At 40.0% G+C, this 18,447-nt stretch overlaps 2 protein-coding genes across 3 annotated transcripts in view; one reads left to right on the forward strand and one right to left on the reverse strand.

Annotated features, from left to right (window-relative positions):
* Positions 1-2,059, reverse strand: part of GPALPP1 (GPALPP motifs containing 1) — a 34,837-nt gene extending 32,778 nt beyond the window's left edge. The window contains exon 1 of the mRNA XM_008706827.2: positions 1,867-2,059. Within this exon, the coding sequence (XP_008705049.1) occupies positions 1,867-1,954 (88 nt within the window). The 5' untranslated portion in view covers positions 1,955-2,059. The remainder of the gene's footprint in view (positions 1-1,866) is intronic.
* A 54-nt stretch (positions 2,060-2,113) lies between these two features.
* The window catches only part of NUFIP1 (nuclear FMR1 interacting protein 1), a 42,981-nt gene continuing 26,647 nt past the window's right edge, over positions 2,114-18,447 (forward strand). For both annotated transcript variants that reach the window (XM_008706826.2, XM_040622991.1), the window contains exons 1-5: positions 2,114-2,580; positions 4,664-4,746; positions 7,032-7,130; positions 7,814-7,876; positions 8,661-8,737. In XM_008706826.2, the coding sequence (XP_008705048.1) occupies positions 2,175-2,580; positions 4,664-4,746; positions 7,032-7,130; positions 7,814-7,876; positions 8,661-8,737 (728 nt within the window). In that variant the 5' untranslated portion in view covers positions 2,114-2,174. The remainder of the gene's footprint in view (positions 2,581-4,663; positions 4,747-7,031; positions 7,131-7,813; positions 7,877-8,660; positions 8,738-18,447) is intronic.

The following is an 18,447-nucleotide window of genomic DNA, read 5'->3' on the forward strand; positions in this document are numbered from 1 at the left end:
TTCAAGGGTACTGGTACTGATAAACTCCTTAAGAAACCAGACAGAAGAATAATGAGATAAAAAATATCTCAAGACTTTTTTTTGGCAACAGTTTTAGGATCACCCATCTAGGAGGTTACGAAGGGAATGGAATTATAGTAGGGGGGATTTTATGTGTTAAAAATGATATGCTGTGTGCAAGAGATTGTGCTTGGTGAAGAAGTGGCCAAAAAATAGCTACCAAAGATCTTTCTTGTGCCAGGCAGGGGGAAAACTTGGTCAAGATAGAGGGGGGTACATACACACACAGTGTTAAGTGCTGAGGGTGGGGGTGAGAAGAGAAGGAATACACAAAATAAACAAACATTAGAGAGTGGATGGAGAAAGGAGTACCTGAAATAAATCTGCAGAATGATGGAAGCCAATCATAATAAAAGTACCTATTTGGGAGACAGTGGTTATTTACCTGCAAATCCGGCTTTGGTTTAAAATCAGGGAAAATGGTGAACCAAAAACAACATACATGTAGAAACCCAACTAAAAACCTGGTTAACCCCACTTTTCCTCAACTTTAGTTGAACGGATCCTTCCTTGCTAAAAATAAAAACATGACTTGTTAGCCGTTATAACAGAAAGGAGATCTGGAAGAAAATCTCTAGGTTGAAGACATGGCTCTGCCGCTGCCGCCGCCAACCTGGTTTAGTCAAAGAATGAAAATTAGATTAAGAAATCAGAAGGGTAGAGGCGCCTGGGTGGCTCAGTGCCTTAAGCGGCTGCCTTCCCATTGATCGGGTCATGATCTCAGGGTCCTGGGATCCTGGGATGGAGCTCTGCTCAGCGGGGAGTCTGATTCTCCCTCTCCCCCCCAGCTTATGCTCTCTCTCCCTCTCACTCACTCTCTACTCTTTCTCAAATAAATAAAATCTTTTAAGAAAGAAAGAAAGAAAGAAAAGAAATGAGAGGGTTAGTTTTCCAGCTTTACTCTTTTCCAACTTTGGTGTCAATCCCAGTCTACAAATTAGAGCAAACATTAACGGAGATAGATAGGAAGCATTTATTTGGTAAATACGAAGTGCCCACTCTGCGTTAAATCGCGAAGATCATACTGCAATGGTGAGGCGGATATGTCACAGGTTATTTTTAAAAAGTGTATTAAATATGCTACGTAATTACGTAGAAGAAAACCCCGTGGGGGAAAAAGGAAGGCGGGACAATTCTTGGGAGAAACTGGAAATGCTTCACTGAAGCCTTCACTGCCATTGAAGTTGGGCCTGGAGAATGGGGCAGGAGTTTGTAGGGTATGTCAAGAAGTGGAGTGAGGCCAAAAAGAGCCCAGAGAATTGAGGAACGGCGCAGAAACCCGGACTGGTGTCAGCACTGGGCTGTGTGTGTGTTAGATACAACGACAGAAAGAGAGGCTAGGAAGGCAGGTCGGGGGCTAGGGAGCAAAGCATCTTCTGCAAGAGCCAAGAGCGTTGTACGTCAGAAGGCAATATGGCACAGAGGTTAGGAGCACCGGCTGTGTTCTAAATCGGGCTCCACCGTTTACCCGCTCTGTGATCTGGGCAACAGCCTGGGCCTCAGTGTTCGTGTTTGTAACATGCAAATAAGAACCTTTACCTTATACAGTTGCAAGGAGGATTAAATGACTGAAGGTGTATCGATCGTTTAGCCCATTCAGCGCTAAATGAGACTACATTATCGTTGTAATGATGACCAGCCCCCTCCCCTGCCCGCTACGGCTAAAAAAGCAAAGTTAGCTCGGGTCGCCCGCGCCCACTTGCCACCGCTCCGCCTTTTCAGGCCTTGGACCTCTATTCAAAGAGTGGGGCCGGGCCAGAGAAGGGGCAGGCGGGCCTGGCGGCCAGCGTACACGCAGCCGCTTACCAGGGCTGGGGTCTCGCTCCTCGTCTTCCGCTGTCTCGCGGGCCTTGAAGCCGGGCGGCAGAGCCGGCCCGATCAGATCCCTCGCCATCCGAGGTAGCGGACACTGATCAGGCGTACAACTCTAACCACGCAGAGACAGGTCTACCCTAAGGCAGCCCGGGATCCGTCGCAAATGCAGGAAGCTTTCCCGGCGCCTACCAATGACGTAGCAGCCCGTGGTTGGCAGAGTCGTGTAATTCGCGAGAACGGAAGTGACGCCTAAGGCTTGTTCCACATTCGCATGCTGGGTTCCCTACCTGGCGGGAGGCATGGCTGAGCCGGCTAGTGATTTCGTGACTTCTGCGGGGTGGTTTCCACCATCTGAGCTGACCCCCACGTTGGGGCCTCTGAGCGACACTGCTTCGCTGCGGGACAACTGGATGCTCTGGGCAATGCTGCCGCCGCCGCCGCCGCCACCTTCATCGTCGCCTCCCGTAGCAGGGTCGCAGCCTTCCTCGGAGGAGCAGCCCCCCCAGGAGGCCCAGGCTCTCCCTGAGGCACCTCCTCCCTTCGACACCCAGATTCTTCCCGGGTCGCAGCCTCCCTTCGACGCCCAGTCCCCCCTTGATTCTCAGCCTCACCTCAACGGCCAGCCTTCTTGGAATTTCCAGGCTTCGACATCATGGTACTGGAGACAGTCTCCTGGTGTCTTTCCTGGGCATCAGAACGCTCCAGGTAGGCTATTACTCCTCTCCTTACCACCCCTTTACTTTTCTTCTCCCCTTTTCCCTCTCCCACTTTCCCCTTTTTCCTCTCTCTCCTTCTGATTCTGCCTTGCACTCTTGGAGTCTGTTCAGTAATGTCTCACAGTTTGTCGGACAGTAATGTTCCCCCCCCCCCCGTCTGTTCAGTCAGTTCAGCAGTTATTTATTGATTCCAACGATGCACAAGGAACTAGGAATATAGCAGTGAACGAAACATACAAAAATCCCTATCTTTGTGGAGCTTTACATTTATTTGCTGGTGGAGGAAGACAGAATAAAGCAGCGTGTATTACAAGGCAATGAGTTTTATGGAGAGAGATAAAGCAAAGAAGAATGATAGATAGTGCAGTTTTAAATGTCAGTGTCAGTCATAAAGAAAGTGACATTCTGGCAAAGACCTCAGGGAGGTGAGGGATCAGAGCTGTGGATATATCTGGGGAAATAGGGATGCAAGCAGAATCAACTGCAAGTGCAAAGACCTTGAGGCAGGAGCTATAGATCAGAACCCGAGCCAGTGTGGCTAGAGAGGGTGGAGTCTGGGGTAGAATTGTAGAAGACTGGGGAAGAGGGCAGACCTGCTGGGGCCTTGTAGATGATGGAACTTTGACTTTTTACTCCTGTGATAAGGGTAATGCAGAGGAGTGACATGATTTGATTTATATTTTAGAAGGATTAATGTGGCTACTGATGGGAGTTGATTTAAAGGGAAACGAATTAAGAAGCTATTGCAGTTATCCAAGCGAGAGATATTGGGGACTTCCACCAGGGTGGAGCCCAGGACATAATGAGAAGTGTTGGATTTTAGATCTATTTAGAAGGTAGGGTAGGGCCAACCTGATTTGCTGAACAATCGGATATAAGGTGTGAGGTAAAGCTGAGACAAGAATAACTTAAAGTTTTTTGCCAAACAAGCAGAAAGATGGGAGTGGAACAGATTTGGAAGGAAGACGAGGAGTAGAGTTTGGAATATGTTTATGTAAAATAGAGATACTGAATAGGCTGTTAGTTCGTACTCTCCAGGGGAGATTTGTGGCTGGAGCTGTGAATTTGGGTGTCATCAGCATGTAGATCATATTTAAAGCCACGAGATTGTTCACTTGAAACCATTCTCCAACTCTGCATAAGATTTAATTTACATCAACTTGAATTCAAATCAGTGTTTACTGTGTGCCAAATGCCGGGAATAGGAATGTGCCTAAGACAGTTCTAAGTCAGATCAGATGGGTTTATAAATGTCAATCAGCACAGCATAACTGGTGATGGAGGCATATGAAAGGTGGTTTCAGAGTGTAGAGGAAGTTGGGGAAAGCTTTTGGAAGAAGTGTTTTGGGAGATGTTTAGGATTTAAGAAGAAATACCATTTAGGTAGGGGCAAAGTGGTGTGAGTACAGGGTGAGTTTTGAGAATTGTGCTGTTCTCGTATGATTGAAGCAAAGTAAGTGGAGGGTACGGGGGGGAAGAGTAGGATGAGAAAATAAACTGAGATCTCATTGAAGGACTCTGTGAAGCCATTCGTAGATTTTTCCAGCAGGATTGTGACCAGTGGAGGATTATTTTTGTGGTGTCAATATGCAGGGTCTGTTGAAAGAGAGGGCTCAGGAACTGGAAGACAATGGGGGAGGCTGTCATAGTAATCTAGGTGAAAGATAAGGGTTTCAGAGTGGGGTCATGGCACTAAGAAAGGAAAGAATTTGAGAGAAAATATAGATCACAAGGTTCTGTGTAAAATTGATGCTGAAAGCACTATATTGGGATTTCACTGTTTACATTTCTAATGTTTGAAAAAACTACAAGAAATTTCATCAGGTTAAAGTGGCTGTTCCTTTTTTTACTTTGACACCTAAAGCATGTATGGACATTTAATCTTACCAATTATGAATTCATTTGAAAAATATTTATTTGGTAGACTAGTCTTAATCTTTGTTAATTTGTTTGAACTACTTTTCTTCTTAGAAGAGGTAGTTTTTACTCAAGTATTTTTGACATGTTAGGGCAAATAAAAATTTAAAAATTGTGTAGTTGCAAATATTTATGGATTTCTTTTTGTTTTTTAGTTAAACATCCTTATTTTCCACGAAAATATGATCGAAAGTTCACTGATGTCAACTTCCCTCCCAGTAGGAAACAGAAAAAAAAGGTATTTTTAAAGATATTCTTGAATGTGACACTTGGGTCCCTGTGTCACTGTGTCATGCCTTGTGTTTCTATCATAACGGTCTCGATGTTTTGCATCCATTATTGACACAGGCCTTGCGATAATAGGATCTTTAAGGATCTTAGCTTTAAGTAAAAACTTTAAGCGAAATCTTTTTGAGAAATAAACGGAGAAATTGTAGAAAAAGAAAACATTCAGGGGCACCTGGGTGGCTCAGTTGGTTAAGCGACTACCTTTGGCGCAGGTTGTGATCCCAGAGTCCTGGGATCAAGCCCCGCGTTGGGCTCCCTGCTCAGCAGGGGAGCCTGCTTCTCCCTCTGCCTGCTGCTCCCCCTGCTTGTGCTCTCTCTGTCACTCACTCTCTTTCAAATAAATTTAAAAAAAAAAAGAAAAGAAAACATTCAATCCATTTCAGTATATTTTCATGAATAAATATGATTGAGAATTATGATTACTAGTAAATGTAAATGTTATTAAACCTTGGTGAACTAAAAAATATGTATATGTATATATGTGTACATGTACATTAGCAAATTGAGACAGGAAGGATGGAATATAGGGAGAAGAACAGAAGTCCAAACTTTTTCTCTTGTAAAATTGAAAGCATGGAGTTAAGAACAAATTACAATGACTCAAACCTTTTATTTTTTATGTACTTTTTCTTTTTGACACGGATCTTTTAGGAACAAATATTTCTGTGATGAAAAAAAGCATTTGCAGCAGTTTTTCTTGTGTCAAATTCAATTAAAATTTAATGTTAATTTAAAATAGTTTATAATTAGTTTATCTGCTGTGCCTGAAGTAATGTCTGAAATTGTTCAGACAGGGCTTTTTTGTGTGTTATTGTTATTTATTATTTGTTTATCTTAATTCATTGTAATGCTTCAGTTCTCTTCAGTAGTGGATATTTATCATTTTTATGAAAAAAAGTTATTTTTTTAAATCAGGGTCAACTCTTGATTATGCTTCAGAAACCAAATCTTTTTTTTTTTTTTTTTTAAAGATTTTATTTACTTATTCGACAGGATAGAGACAGCCAGCGAATGAGGGAACACAAGCAGGGGGAGTGGGAGAGGAAGAAGCAGGCTCATAGCAGAGGAGCCTGATGTGGGGCTCGATCCCATAACGCTGGGATCACGCCCTGAGCTGAAGGCAGACGCTTAACCGCTGTGTCACCCAGGCGCCCCAGAAACCAAATCTTAAAATAGGCTTCCTTTATTCCTTTTTTTTTTTTTTAAGATTTATTTATTTATTTTAGAAAGTAGGGGGGAGAGAGAGAGAGCTCATGCACATATGTGCACAGGGGGAAGGGGCAGAGGAAGAGAAAATCTCAAGCTGACTCCCCACTGAGCACTGAACAGACTGGGGCTCTGTCTCAAGACCCTGAGATCATAACCTGAGCCGAAATCAAGAGTCCTGGTTGCTTAACCAACTGAACCACCCAGGTCCCAGGCTTCTTTTATTCTGATGAATCTTATAAATCTGGCCTGTTTTAAGGTGTATAAATATCAGGGTGCCTGGGTGGCTCAGTTGGTAGAGCCTGTGACTCTTGATCTTGGGGTTGTAAGTTTGAGCCCCACATTGGGTGTAGAGATTACTTAAAATCTTTAAAAAAAGTAATGTCATTATTTTAGAATGAGTTGCATAAAGTCTGCAGCATGAAATTTAGTATCCTTCATTTTGGCATGGAAACTGTAGCTAATACTAAGAAAATATTGTGTATGTATAATGTATTTATTAACATAATCCCAACATTAAACAATGGGATAGCATTTCCTATATAGTCTTATCATTGTAGTAATCTTTTTTGTTTTATGTTTAAGCGTAAAAATAGCAAATTTGGAGCAAATAACAGACCTTTACTAAATGATTCTTTTTTTCCTTTTTGGGGTTTAAAAAAATTTGATATAGTTTTTTTCCCTAAAAGTTGAAATGCTGTTTTTACCATCAATATTGATTATTAGATCATTTTGACATATGCTGTACTCTTAATTAGATTACCAATTTGAAATCTACTCACAGATTATATTAGCTCTTTTCAGATTTGAAATTTCTCTATCATGCCTGCTTTTCCTAATGTATTTTTTAAAAATAAAATAAGGGATAACAGAATTATCTCTTCATTAGAAATGTATTCAGAAGTTTCTCCCACATACAGGGGTTATATGAAAAATCAAAGTATATAACACTGGACGGATAGTTATATTTTTATTATTGATTAAACATTTTTTATCAAAAGCCTAATGCCTCTCTGTTTTTGTTTGCAGAAAAGAAAAGAACCAGTTTTTCATTGTTTTTGTGATACCTGTGATCGTGGTTTTAAAAATCAAGAAAAGTATGATAAACACATGTCCGAACATACTAAAGTAGGTTTTTCTTGGTTGCCCTGAAATTTATTTAACAAAATGGGTATATTTGGTAGAAATTCTGAGCTTTTTTGCTTAAATTTATGGTTTGGGGGTGGGGAGCCCACTGCTTCAGGAAGAGGCAAGATGGCAGCAAAGAAGGGAGGTCTGACAGCTGTGTGTGTGCACCTCTTGCTTTGTAAGAGTGCTGGGCCTCACCTCCAGTTCCTCTATGCACCTTTTTGTGTTTTTTCCTCTTTAAGGCTGCCCTTGACCGATTAATCACACTGTAATTTGCCATGGCCCATCACTCTCTAAGGATGGTCTGGACCGCATTAAGTACTTTTAAAAAATATTTAATCAGAATGTTCTTAATTTGGAAAGGTTCTTTTCAGTTATTAGGAACGCCCCTTCAACTTTAGGAATTAAGACAATTTGATAGCATTGCCGATGTCATGCATTTACTAAGTAGAGAAGTAAGTGATATATATTACTGTTCAATATGCTTTGAGAATGTCATTCCTCTTTAAATACAATCCTGTTTTGGAGTGCTGTTTGTTTCGCTATTGACACAAGTATGGAATGATGACACCACATAAATGGGATAACTATGAAATTCAACCAGATTATGTCTGAATATGTAGTGGTAGGGTAAATTTAGTATGGAAAACATTGAATGGTCTTTTTTTTCCAAACTTTTGCAGTGTCCTGAAGTAGATTGTTCTTTTAGTGCACATGAGAAGATTGTCCAGTTTCATTGGAGAAATGTAAGTTCTTGGGTGGGTTTTTTTTTTTTAATTCATGCTTTTTTTATTTCATCGATTTGTTATCTCACAGCTCTTCATTTACCTAGCCTAATAATAAGTAACATTCATGGAGTACTTTGTATTATTCAATTTTATCCTCACAAACCACTGTGTGAAGTAGATAAATATTGGCCACAGTTAATAGATGAAAAAAAAATGACTTGCCCAGGACCTTAGAACTGATTCTTGCACTTGAGTTTCTTGACCATAAATTCTATACTTGTTTTACTCCACTGTGCTGCTTCAAATCATTCTGTGTATTCAGTATTTCTTTAGCTGCCTTAATCAGTTTTGCTTGGGAGGTCATTCATTTGGGTATTTGATGTCAGTTGAGAAATGGTCACATACCTACTTTGTAATCAAAGTTATGTTACTCCTTTTTTCTTTATCAGTAGCAGTAATCTAAGCACACAAAAATCACTCCTTTTCCTTTAAGGGAGAAGTCATAATAACGGATAGGTAAAACCCGCTTACTTTGTTTTAAAATTGTCTCTGCTAGTAAATTTAATGTCGAGTACAGAGTCTCCATTATCCTCCATGATACTGGCAATTTAGTCAGAAACATACAATATGAGGGCGCCTGGCTGGTTCAGTCGGAATAGCATGTGACTCTTGATCTCAGGGTTGTGAGTTCAAGCCCCATGTGGACATGGAGCCTACTTTAAAAAACAAAAAGTTAAAAACAAAAACAAAAACCAACACATACGATATGCTTCCTGATGTTCAGCAGGCTTTTTCTCCCTAGATGCATGCTCCTGGTATGAAGAAGATCAAGTTAGACACTCCAGAGGAGATTGCAAGATGGAGGGAAGAAAGAAGGAAGTGAGTCAAGAGTTCAGAACTAGTGAAATGACTTTCTTGTACTGTGGCAAGGCTGAGTACTTCCAAATAATGCCCATCCTGGCCCTAATGAGTAATTTGAAAAAGGAAATACGGCGTTTTTTAACATTGCAAATATTCCTCTGAAAATGACTAGTCCTAATTTTGCTGTTCTTCAGAGTTGGTGTATAGTGAATTTGAGATTGTTACTTGATGGTTTAAAAATAAGCTGACAATTTTTATTAGGGTAGTTTCGATTCGTTGAATTCCACTATAATGATGGTACTAGGGAATGGGGCTGTGAGCTATATTATACGAGGTGGTTATTGAATAAGTTTTGAGAAGACCTAATAGGAACTCTTTGTAAATAATGTCATAATGGGACCGTACTCTACTCTTTGAGGGAAGCTAGTACATGCCACCTATGTTAGATGTTCAGTGCTCAGGCAGTAATGAGTGGGTGCTCCTATTAAAAAAATACTTTGCTGTGTTTTTCTTTTGATTTTTTCCCCCCCCAACAAAAATCTGTTGAATGACTGTAGTATGCTAGTTAGAGGAAGTAGAGCAATGATACATGGGTTTATCCTTAATTAAAAAAAGACCAGGAATTCTTTCCTGTGAGTAGTGTCTAAGAAATTTGAGCCTTGCCATGTGACTTGTGTCTTTATGCTTATTAGGGAAGAAAGTTTAATAGATGTCTAGCTAGAATAGACTCATGAAAAATCCCAGTAGGACACTTCTACTGTCTTCTCGGAGGAAATATGACAGCTCATCCAGCAGCCGAAACTAGGCAGAACTATGAGAATGATCAGATGCATTTTTAAGTCGGATGGTGTTTTTGTGGAATTAAAAATGAGGAGAGCCTGAGATGAAAAAGGGGACAGTTATCTTCTGAGGTCAAGAAAGATACTTAAAACTCTTTTGACGGGCAGGTCAAATTTTTGCTTTGTTCAACTTAATTTTTTAGTTTATTTTTAAATTCAACATTTTAATGTGTAACGAATAATTTGAGACCGCACTGACATTATAGAAAGAGGATGTTAGTAAAATTATGGGTATTTATTACCACCATCATCATCCTCGAAGTCTTGGATATGTGAGTGAGATAAGCTTGATCAGATGCCTAAGAAACAATAAAACATGACATGGCATGTTTTATTAGTTTGTTAATATGTGCCATGGGCACAATGTGAGGTTGTGAGTAGATGTACCAATGAAATACACCTTAGGGTATCTTAATGCTTTTATTTAGCACTCACTGTCTCCCTTTTAAACCTCTTAAAATACGTGTTTTTGTTTTTTTTAATATTTGAGTATAGTTGGCACACAATGTCATATTGGTTTCGGGTATGCAGTGTAGTAATTCAGTAAGTATATACGTTATGCCGTGCTCATCCCAAGTGTAGCTGCCTTCTGTCACAACACTATTATAATACCATTGACTGTCTGTATCCCTATGCTGTACCTTTTATCCCCGTGACTTAGTCATTCCATAACTGGAAGCCTGTGTCTCCCACTCCCCTTCACCCATTTTCCCATCCCTCCACCCACCTCCCCTCTAGCAACCATGAGTTTGTTCTCTGTGTCTATAGGTTTGACTCTGCTTTTCGTTTATTATTTAATTTGTTTTATTTTTCAGATTCCACATATAAGTGAGATCATATGGTATTTGTCTTTCTCTTTCTGGCTTACTCCACTTACCATAATTCCCTCTAGGTCCATCTATGGTATCTTAAGTTTTTAGTTTAAATCTGCTTACATGTGTAGTGTTGTGGCAGATGTTATACTGTTAGGTGAAAAAGTTAGTGACTGCCCTTGAAAGCTATGGAGGTAATTCTGTAACAAAAAGTTTTAGAACCAGCTGAGAACACACAGAATTTAGTCAATGTGCATGTAAGTATGAGTTATGAACACTGTGTGCAGAGATGGATGAGGGTGAAGGCGCAATCAGAAGAATTTAGTTTTTAGGCAAGTAGGTCTAGCCAGTCAGCGTGGACTTGGTGGATTTAATAGATTTCAGTCACATCTAAGGCTAACAAATGAAGGAGTTTAGGCCACCTGGAGTAGAGTATACTAGAATGCCTTTTTCTCTTTATCTCCTTGGCAGAATCTTTTTTTATTTTTTTATTTTTTTTATTCGACAGAGATAGAGACAGCCAGCGAGAGAGGGAACACAAGCAGGGGGAGTGGGAGAGGAAGAAGCAGGCTCATAGCGGAGGAGCCTGATGTGGGGCTCGATCCCATGACGCCGGGATCACACCCTGAGCCGAAGGCAGACGCTCAACCGCTGTGCCACCCAGGCGCCCCTCCTTGGCAGAATCTTATGATCTTGGAAGATCTGTCTCAAATGTCACCTGGTTTATCACTCTTCTTCATTTTCATTTTCTTTAGCTCAGTGCTGCCAGAGTGCTAGTCTGTGATGAGATAAGGAACTTGTATCAGAATGTCAATTGATACATTACTTTTTTTATTGAGAGAAAATCTTGGTAGGAAAAAGATGTCAGCTGATCTAAACATTTTCCTTAGTTACAGAGTTGTTGTATCAGCGGGTGGACTGGCTGCCAATCCAGGGACCGCCTCCGCTAAGGCACTATTGACTCCCTCATTTGGGACAATGTAGCTTGTGAGCACACCGCAGTAGCGTCTGTTACATTATAGCATAGTTATCCCGAGTCTGGCACATCTTTGGTTCTGCTGCACTTTGCACTGTGCCTGGAATTTAGCATGTGGAGATTTGTTGATTGAATTTCTGTGAAGTGGCGCAGGGTAGGAAGACCCAGTCTCAGCACAAAGGGAGCTTCTCCAGTTGCATGGTCAAACTTAGTTAGGACCATGACGTGGTTTGACTTAGGGAAGAATTCTGAAGCATGGCCTATCGAAGCACCTTGCTCCCTTTAGCTGGCTTCTTTATAGATACAATTTTTTCTCCTCACAGCTCCCTAAGTATATGGTTATTTTGCTTTGTTTTGTTTTTGCTTTGCTTCTTTGTTTTTATCAATAGGTTATATCTTTTTATTATTTTACACAGAGGAATATTAAAACAAGAAGAATTAACTCCATTTCCTGTCTGATAGTGTTCGAAGAGCGGATGCTGACAGGGTCGAAGATTGTATCCTGCTAGATGGGATGGAAGTGACGTAACTGCTAAAACACTAACCTGTTCCCCTTGCTACTTAGCCCTGACTTTGATCAGTTGGAAGTTAGTGCAGCTCATTGGTGCCAGGCCCTTTTATAAGTGTTTAATTCTTTTGAGGAGGATGACAATGGCTGCAAGACAGCATAGATTATAAAGCAGCTAGGAAGTTAACTAAACTTAGTTGTTGAATCTTACAAGTTTTGAGTTCACTTAAGTCAGTAAGAAACGTCTGAGATGAGTTTCTGATTTGCCAGCCTTGGTTCTCTTATCTCTAGTGGCTGTATAAATTGAATCATGAGCTCTGGGAAAATTAGACACTATTAATAATGGTCACCATTTTCAATGACTCTGTTCTACAAGTCTAGCTATTTCACTCTCTCACAGTCCTTCCCTCCTTCTCAGCATGTAGTCTGGAGGAGTGCAGTGTTCCTTGGCAAAGGGAGGTTGAGCTGAACTCAGATCTAACTAGGAAAAGATGAGGGGAGGCAGGGAGTAGTATCCAGATGGATTGGCATGTTCAAGGAACTTGAGTATAGGTAAGAGATGATAGAAGTTTTTAATAGATGGCAGTGATATGGACAGAAAGAACTAGGTGGATATAAAACATTTGGGAGGTAAGTGGGCACTATTTGGGGATTGAATGATAAGAGGTTGAAGAGGAAAGAGGTTTTGCGGAGACTTTCGGGTTCCTGATATGAGCCCCTGTGAACAGTAAATCCTGGAAGAGGGTTTGGACGTATTGATTTTGGACATTGTTGAGCATGAGGACATTCTGAGATATTTATTTGAAGATGTTGCATAGACATTGGGTCTTGGACCAGACTGGGCTGGAGATATATATTTTTAAATCATGAAGTTACAAATGTAAACACATTCCCCCCAGAGAGAAAGGATAGAGTAAAAGGAGAAGACGGCCTAACAGAGTAAAAACCAGTAAGACTGCCAAGTGAGAGCTGGAGAGGTAGAAGAAAACTTAGGAATATGAGATGTCATGGAAGCCATTAGAGGGCAGGATTTCAAGAAGGAAGATGTGGTTAGTAGTAATAGTGTAGTTTGTTGTGGAAAGGTGAAGTAAAACAAGAACAAAAAGTGACTATTTGATTTTATGACAAGTAAGGCCTTCTTGATGTGGACGCAGATGATTGCTCCTTCACCCTTCTTTGAATTTCCTGCCATCTGTCTACACAGCTGTCTGCAGTTCTAACACCCTCCCCAGTGATTCGTAACAAGATGGGTTGTAGTGGATTGCAGTTGCCTTTGCCACCTGCCATTGGCATATCAGATGCTCCCACAGCAGGGTGTATACTTTGAATTCCCCTGACTTTTTGAGACTCATAGCTTATATTCAGATTTCTGCTGTCCTTCACCTCCATGCAATTTTAGCCACTCCCTTTCCTGATCACAGTCTGGATCTAATATTCTGGACTTTTTGCCTGGAAATCTTAAAGCTGGGCATACTCATCTTTCTATAAGTTTTTTTAGTTTTTGTTTTTGTTTTAATTTTTAAGTCATCTCTACACCCAGTGTGGGGCTTGAACTCAAAACCTTGATCAAGAGTCACGTGCTCTACCGACTGAGCCAGCCAGGTGCCCTTGGGCATACTCCTCTTTATTATAACCTCCATTCTATCCAGCTCTCACTGTCACCTCTGCCTGGTATGGCACTAGTTGAGACCTCCCATCCCATACTCCCTTTACCTTCTTCTGTCATCCCTTTCTGTCCTCACCTCCCTACCCAGTTTGTTTATTCATTTATTTATTTAAAAGATTTTATTTATTTATTTGTCAGAGAGAGGGAGTGCCAGCGCACACAGGCAGGGGGAGCGTCAGGCAGAGGGAGAAGCAGGCTTCCTGCTGAGCATGGAGCCCAATGCGGGACTCCTGGGATCATCAACTGAGCCGAGGGCAGATGCTTAACCGACTGAGCCACCCAGGCATCTCACCTGTTTTTTTTTTTTTTTTTAGAGAAATTGGGTAAAAGTGTGTTGATCTGGCTAATAATTGTGGTTGGAAATCAGTAATAATAGCTAATGGTACTTAAACTGCTGTGGTTTTGAACATTAAATTCTTACCACATAGGACAGACCATCACTGGACAAACCAAATTGATCTGTGTTTGAATGCATTACTTTCTAGAGTAGCTTTCCCTATGTGAATATGAACTATGCCCTCTTGTGGTTTTGTGTAAAAAGTGCTTTAAAGGAAAAAATTTCCACTGGCTAGAGAAACTTAAGGTATATTAACATTTGAAGACAAAAACCCGCTTAGGTAGCAAGTGTAAAGGCTCTGGTAGAAGGCTAGTTTGATTTTCTGATGTTAGCGAGAAATCTTAGTAACCTTTGAATTTATATTATGTTAATGTAAATTATGATATGTTTGTTATGATACCTTATGTTAATATACATTATGATACCTTTGGCTAACTTCTTGACAATCGTTTAGCTTAAAAATTAGAGGTAAACATTTGGTATTTGAAAAGGCAAGGGTTTTATTATATATGGCTGAGGTCACCAAAAACATATAGGAGTAGACACGAGTGTCTACTCGTCTTGCCTTTAAGACTCTTACCCTAATATGAGATATAAGATAAATATATGTGAGATGGCCATGAGACCACAGACAACTGAAGGTTTAATTTTAGCCATGCAGGTATAATAATGTCTGGTCAGGGGGTACTTGGAATCTTTGGAAGGCAGGGCTTCCAAATTTGTTTTGCAAGACCTCTTGTAGGAGGTATAGTGCCCATCCACCCATCCTCCCCATTTATTTTAAGGTATGTTGTACATACAGTGAAATTCATCCTTTTTAATATGTAGTTTCAACAGATGTATATTGTCATGTAATCGCTGCCACAATCAAGGTATAGGACTGTTCATTAAACCCCCAAAATTCCCTCATGCCCTTTGTGGTCAACTTCTACCCCCAGCTCTAATCCCTGACAACCACTGATCTTTTTCCTGCTCCTATATTCCTATCTTTGCAGAACATGATGTAACTGGAATCATTCAGTGTGTGGCTTTTTGAGTCTGACTCTTTGACTTAGCGTAGTGCATTCGAGATTCATTTATGTAGCAGTAGTTTGTTCCTTTCTGTTGCTATTCTGTTCCATTATATGGATGTACCACAGTTTGTTCATTTATTTCCCAATTGAGGGACGTTTGGGATGTTACCCATATTTGGCAAGTATGAGTGAAGTCTTTGTAAACATTGATGATACAGGTTTTTGTTTTGTTTATATTCTTTTTTTTTTTTTATTTGGGTAAATACCTGGAAGTGGGATTGTTTTGTCATATAATAAGTATAACTTTATAAGAAGCATATGGTTAATTTTATAAGAAACTGCTTTTAGGAGGCAAGTTTTTAAATCAAGATGTGCCTAGTAGGGCTTGGACAGCGTTCAGCTGAAAGAGGATGGCTAGAATACAGTGGTGCTTACATCGGTTAGGATCCTGTTTCAGCAAATGGAACAGCGACCTTACTACCCTAGCTTAGCACAAAGAGGGCTATTTTTCCTGGGTAGAAAAAAAGTCCAGGGCTACTGTTGCCACTTAGCGGTACCATCAGGCACATTTTCTTGCTTGTTGCTTCTTAGTAGGTAGCTTTCATCTTCATGTCCACTAGAAGGTTCCTGCATATCCATGTATTATGCCTTCATTCCAGGTAGGATGATGAGAAAAAGGCAAAAGGCACACAAAGCTGAATTTTCCTCTTTTCACTGGGACAACAATAGCTTTATTTTTTAGATCCAACTAGGAGACTTCTACGTAGCTCTCATTGGCTACAAGTGGGTTGCTTGACCACCTTGGTGACAACAGAGTCGGTAGAACATCCACAGATGAAATTGTTAAGGAAGAGGAGAGAACAGGCAGGTAGTAGTGTTTGCGTCAGTGGTTGGTGGCGAAGTTTAAAGCTCATTGTATTTCAAAACTTGTAAGTGGTTTTTGGAAGCAGGTCTATCTTGAATAAAGGATAAAATTGAACAAGTGTTTAATATGCTAACTGATGATTTTTATGTAAGATAGGTGAGGGCACAGGGAATAGGATAGAGTGTAGTTCTAGTTTCTAGAATGTAGACTGAAGGTATACTATGATAGTGGACAGAAATGTCTTGGAAGAGGAATGGGCAAAACCTTTGAAGTGAATAAATGAAATTACAGATTTGTGAAATTTAGAGATGTTTAAAGAGAATGAGGAAATTGGGTGAGGATGACAATTTGGGATGAAGTTCATTCGTACCTGTGATGTGGCCTTGTTAATACAGTGTTCTGAAATTATCGCTTGGCACTTGCTAATTCATCTGAGGTTATTCCATATCTTGTTTCTGAAGTTCTTTTGCTATAACATGCTCATACATTATTTCTATAAATGTACTTTATTAATAAAAAGTATGGGAAACATTTCTCTTTTGGCACATTTGATAGATTTCTCAAGAATACATTAACATTTTCTCCACTAGCAGTTTTTAAAAAACTATTTACTTTCTAAATTTCTATCATTCTCAATTTTTAAAAAATGTCATTTGAAGGCCTGAAAAGAATAAATTTCATGTTGATGTGGCAGGATAGTCCTTCTGTCTTGAATTTTCTTTTGAGGGCCACATTCTCTCTGAGGAAGGCACTGTATTCTTTAACATGCAGGAAAGATAAGATCTTTATGTAATTGCTGTGTTAGAAAACCTTGTAAAAGACTTTCATATAGCAAGAATTTTAGAGTTGGAAGAAAATGCTAAAGATTTGCTTGGTATGTTGTTCTTTGTCTTTAAAGGAGGCACATCTTTGCTCTTATTCCTTTATCTATCCAAATCCAGGGATGCCCACTGTGTTTAATTAAAAACTTTAAGTCTTTCTACTAACAGCTTTCAACCCGCCCCTTACCCCACCTCACCCCGCCAGAAGTGATTCTTTCTTAATTCCTGACCTGTGAGGTACAAATGCTGTGTGATTGGGCATTATAGAAAACAGCAGAAGTTGGCTAGAAACACTGAAACATAGTTTACAGTAGATTGTGGGTCCACTAGGTGGAGTAGTTTTGTGATCTTCGTTTCAGTAGTTACTGTGGTGCTGAGGGGATCCTTTTAAACTGTATCTCCATTTCTTTCAGAATTCCAACAGAGGGGGGTCGGCTTCTAAAACATGCTATGTCTTTTTGAAGTTCAGAAAGACTTTGAAATAAAAATACAGTGGTATGGCTTGTGTTGAAACAGTTGTGGGTCAATGCCAATAAAGAGGGATTGTGTTATTATAGAGAATAGGTTTAGGGGAAAAGTCGGTAAGTGGGTGGTGATTTGAGCGGCAAAGAGTCAGAGTATAATGTAACCAAAATGATGGTTCTAGGATCACAGGTGGCACAGTTTTGCCCATTTTATCGATTGCAGTGCTTAAGGATTGTCACTGCATACTTAAGGCTTAGGCAAGGGGAGGGCAAAGGGTAGGGAAGACATGAAAGGAGGAGAAAGAGAAAGGACATATGGTTTCAGGGCCATTTCCTCGTGGAGTATTGGGGAAAGGTGGAAGTATAGTGAAAAAGTGATTTTAGCAGGTAAAAGCAGAGAAACCAACTCTGAAAATAGCACTTGTCACATGCTTTGTAAGTTCATCATACCCGGGTATTCTCTAACAGGAGACACCAGACTAAGTTTTGTCTGTATTTTGTAATTGTGTAACCTCAGACAGTATATGATTTTTTTCTTAACAGTCTTTGGATTTATTTCAAGTGTACTTTAGGAATCTTAACTGTGTTTTGGTTTTTCATGTATCAAAGCTCCAGACTTCTCCTTATTCTTGTATTTCAGTATTATGTTGCTGGAGGGGGCTTTCTGATTTTTTTTTTTTTGTATGTGTAACATGGTTTTGTGTTTCTGGTTTCCTTTTTTTTTTTTTTTTTGGATCATTTGCTTTCTAGTGCCTTTGTTTTTCCTAGTTTTTAGTCTCTAGGTTCTGTGTAAATAAGAATGGTATACATTTTGGAAGAGGGTTTTACTTTAAGCACTGAAAAGTGGCATCTTCTAGCTTTGCAAGGGCTATTGAAAAATCCCGTAACTTTCAGGAAGTGATACTTTGATCTGCCAGAAAGAGAAAGTGAGCTGTTTTAAAAGACTTCCACCAAAGGAGTTTGCACAGCATCCTTAATATCTTGTTTAAGGAATTCTTTCTTAGATCTCACGAAAAATCCACTTGCCATAACAAACGTTTACATTTTTTCCATTGGGAAGCACTTAGGTAGCATCTGCTCGCTTGTACACGGTGCACTGGAGTACGAAATCTTTATTGTTCAGCATATGGCTCAATACGTTAAGGGTCTGCAATACTCAGAAGAAAAATGTTGAAGAGACCCTAGTAGTAAGAATAAGTGCGTTTCGGAGACGTGAAGGGTGTTGAGTAGCTGTGAGTTATATGCCTAGACAGCGTGGGGCCTGTGAAAGTCATCACTGTTTTTCTCACCATTTCTGCTTCTGCATATTTCTGTCTTCAGATTGAGACCAGCTGGCTACCATCCTTTCTGTAAGAGCATTTATTGTCACTTCTCTTCCTCTTTTAGAGGCTGCAAATAGTTCCAGTTCCTTTCATCTTTCCTCAGAG

Source organism: Ursus maritimus, unplaced genomic scaffold (genome assembly GCF_017311325.1).
Source record: "Ursus maritimus isolate PB19 unplaced genomic scaffold, ASM1731132v1 scaffold_10, whole genome shotgun sequence".
Classification (NCBI taxonomy): Eukaryota; Metazoa; Chordata; class Mammalia; order Carnivora; family Ursidae; genus Ursus; species Ursus maritimus.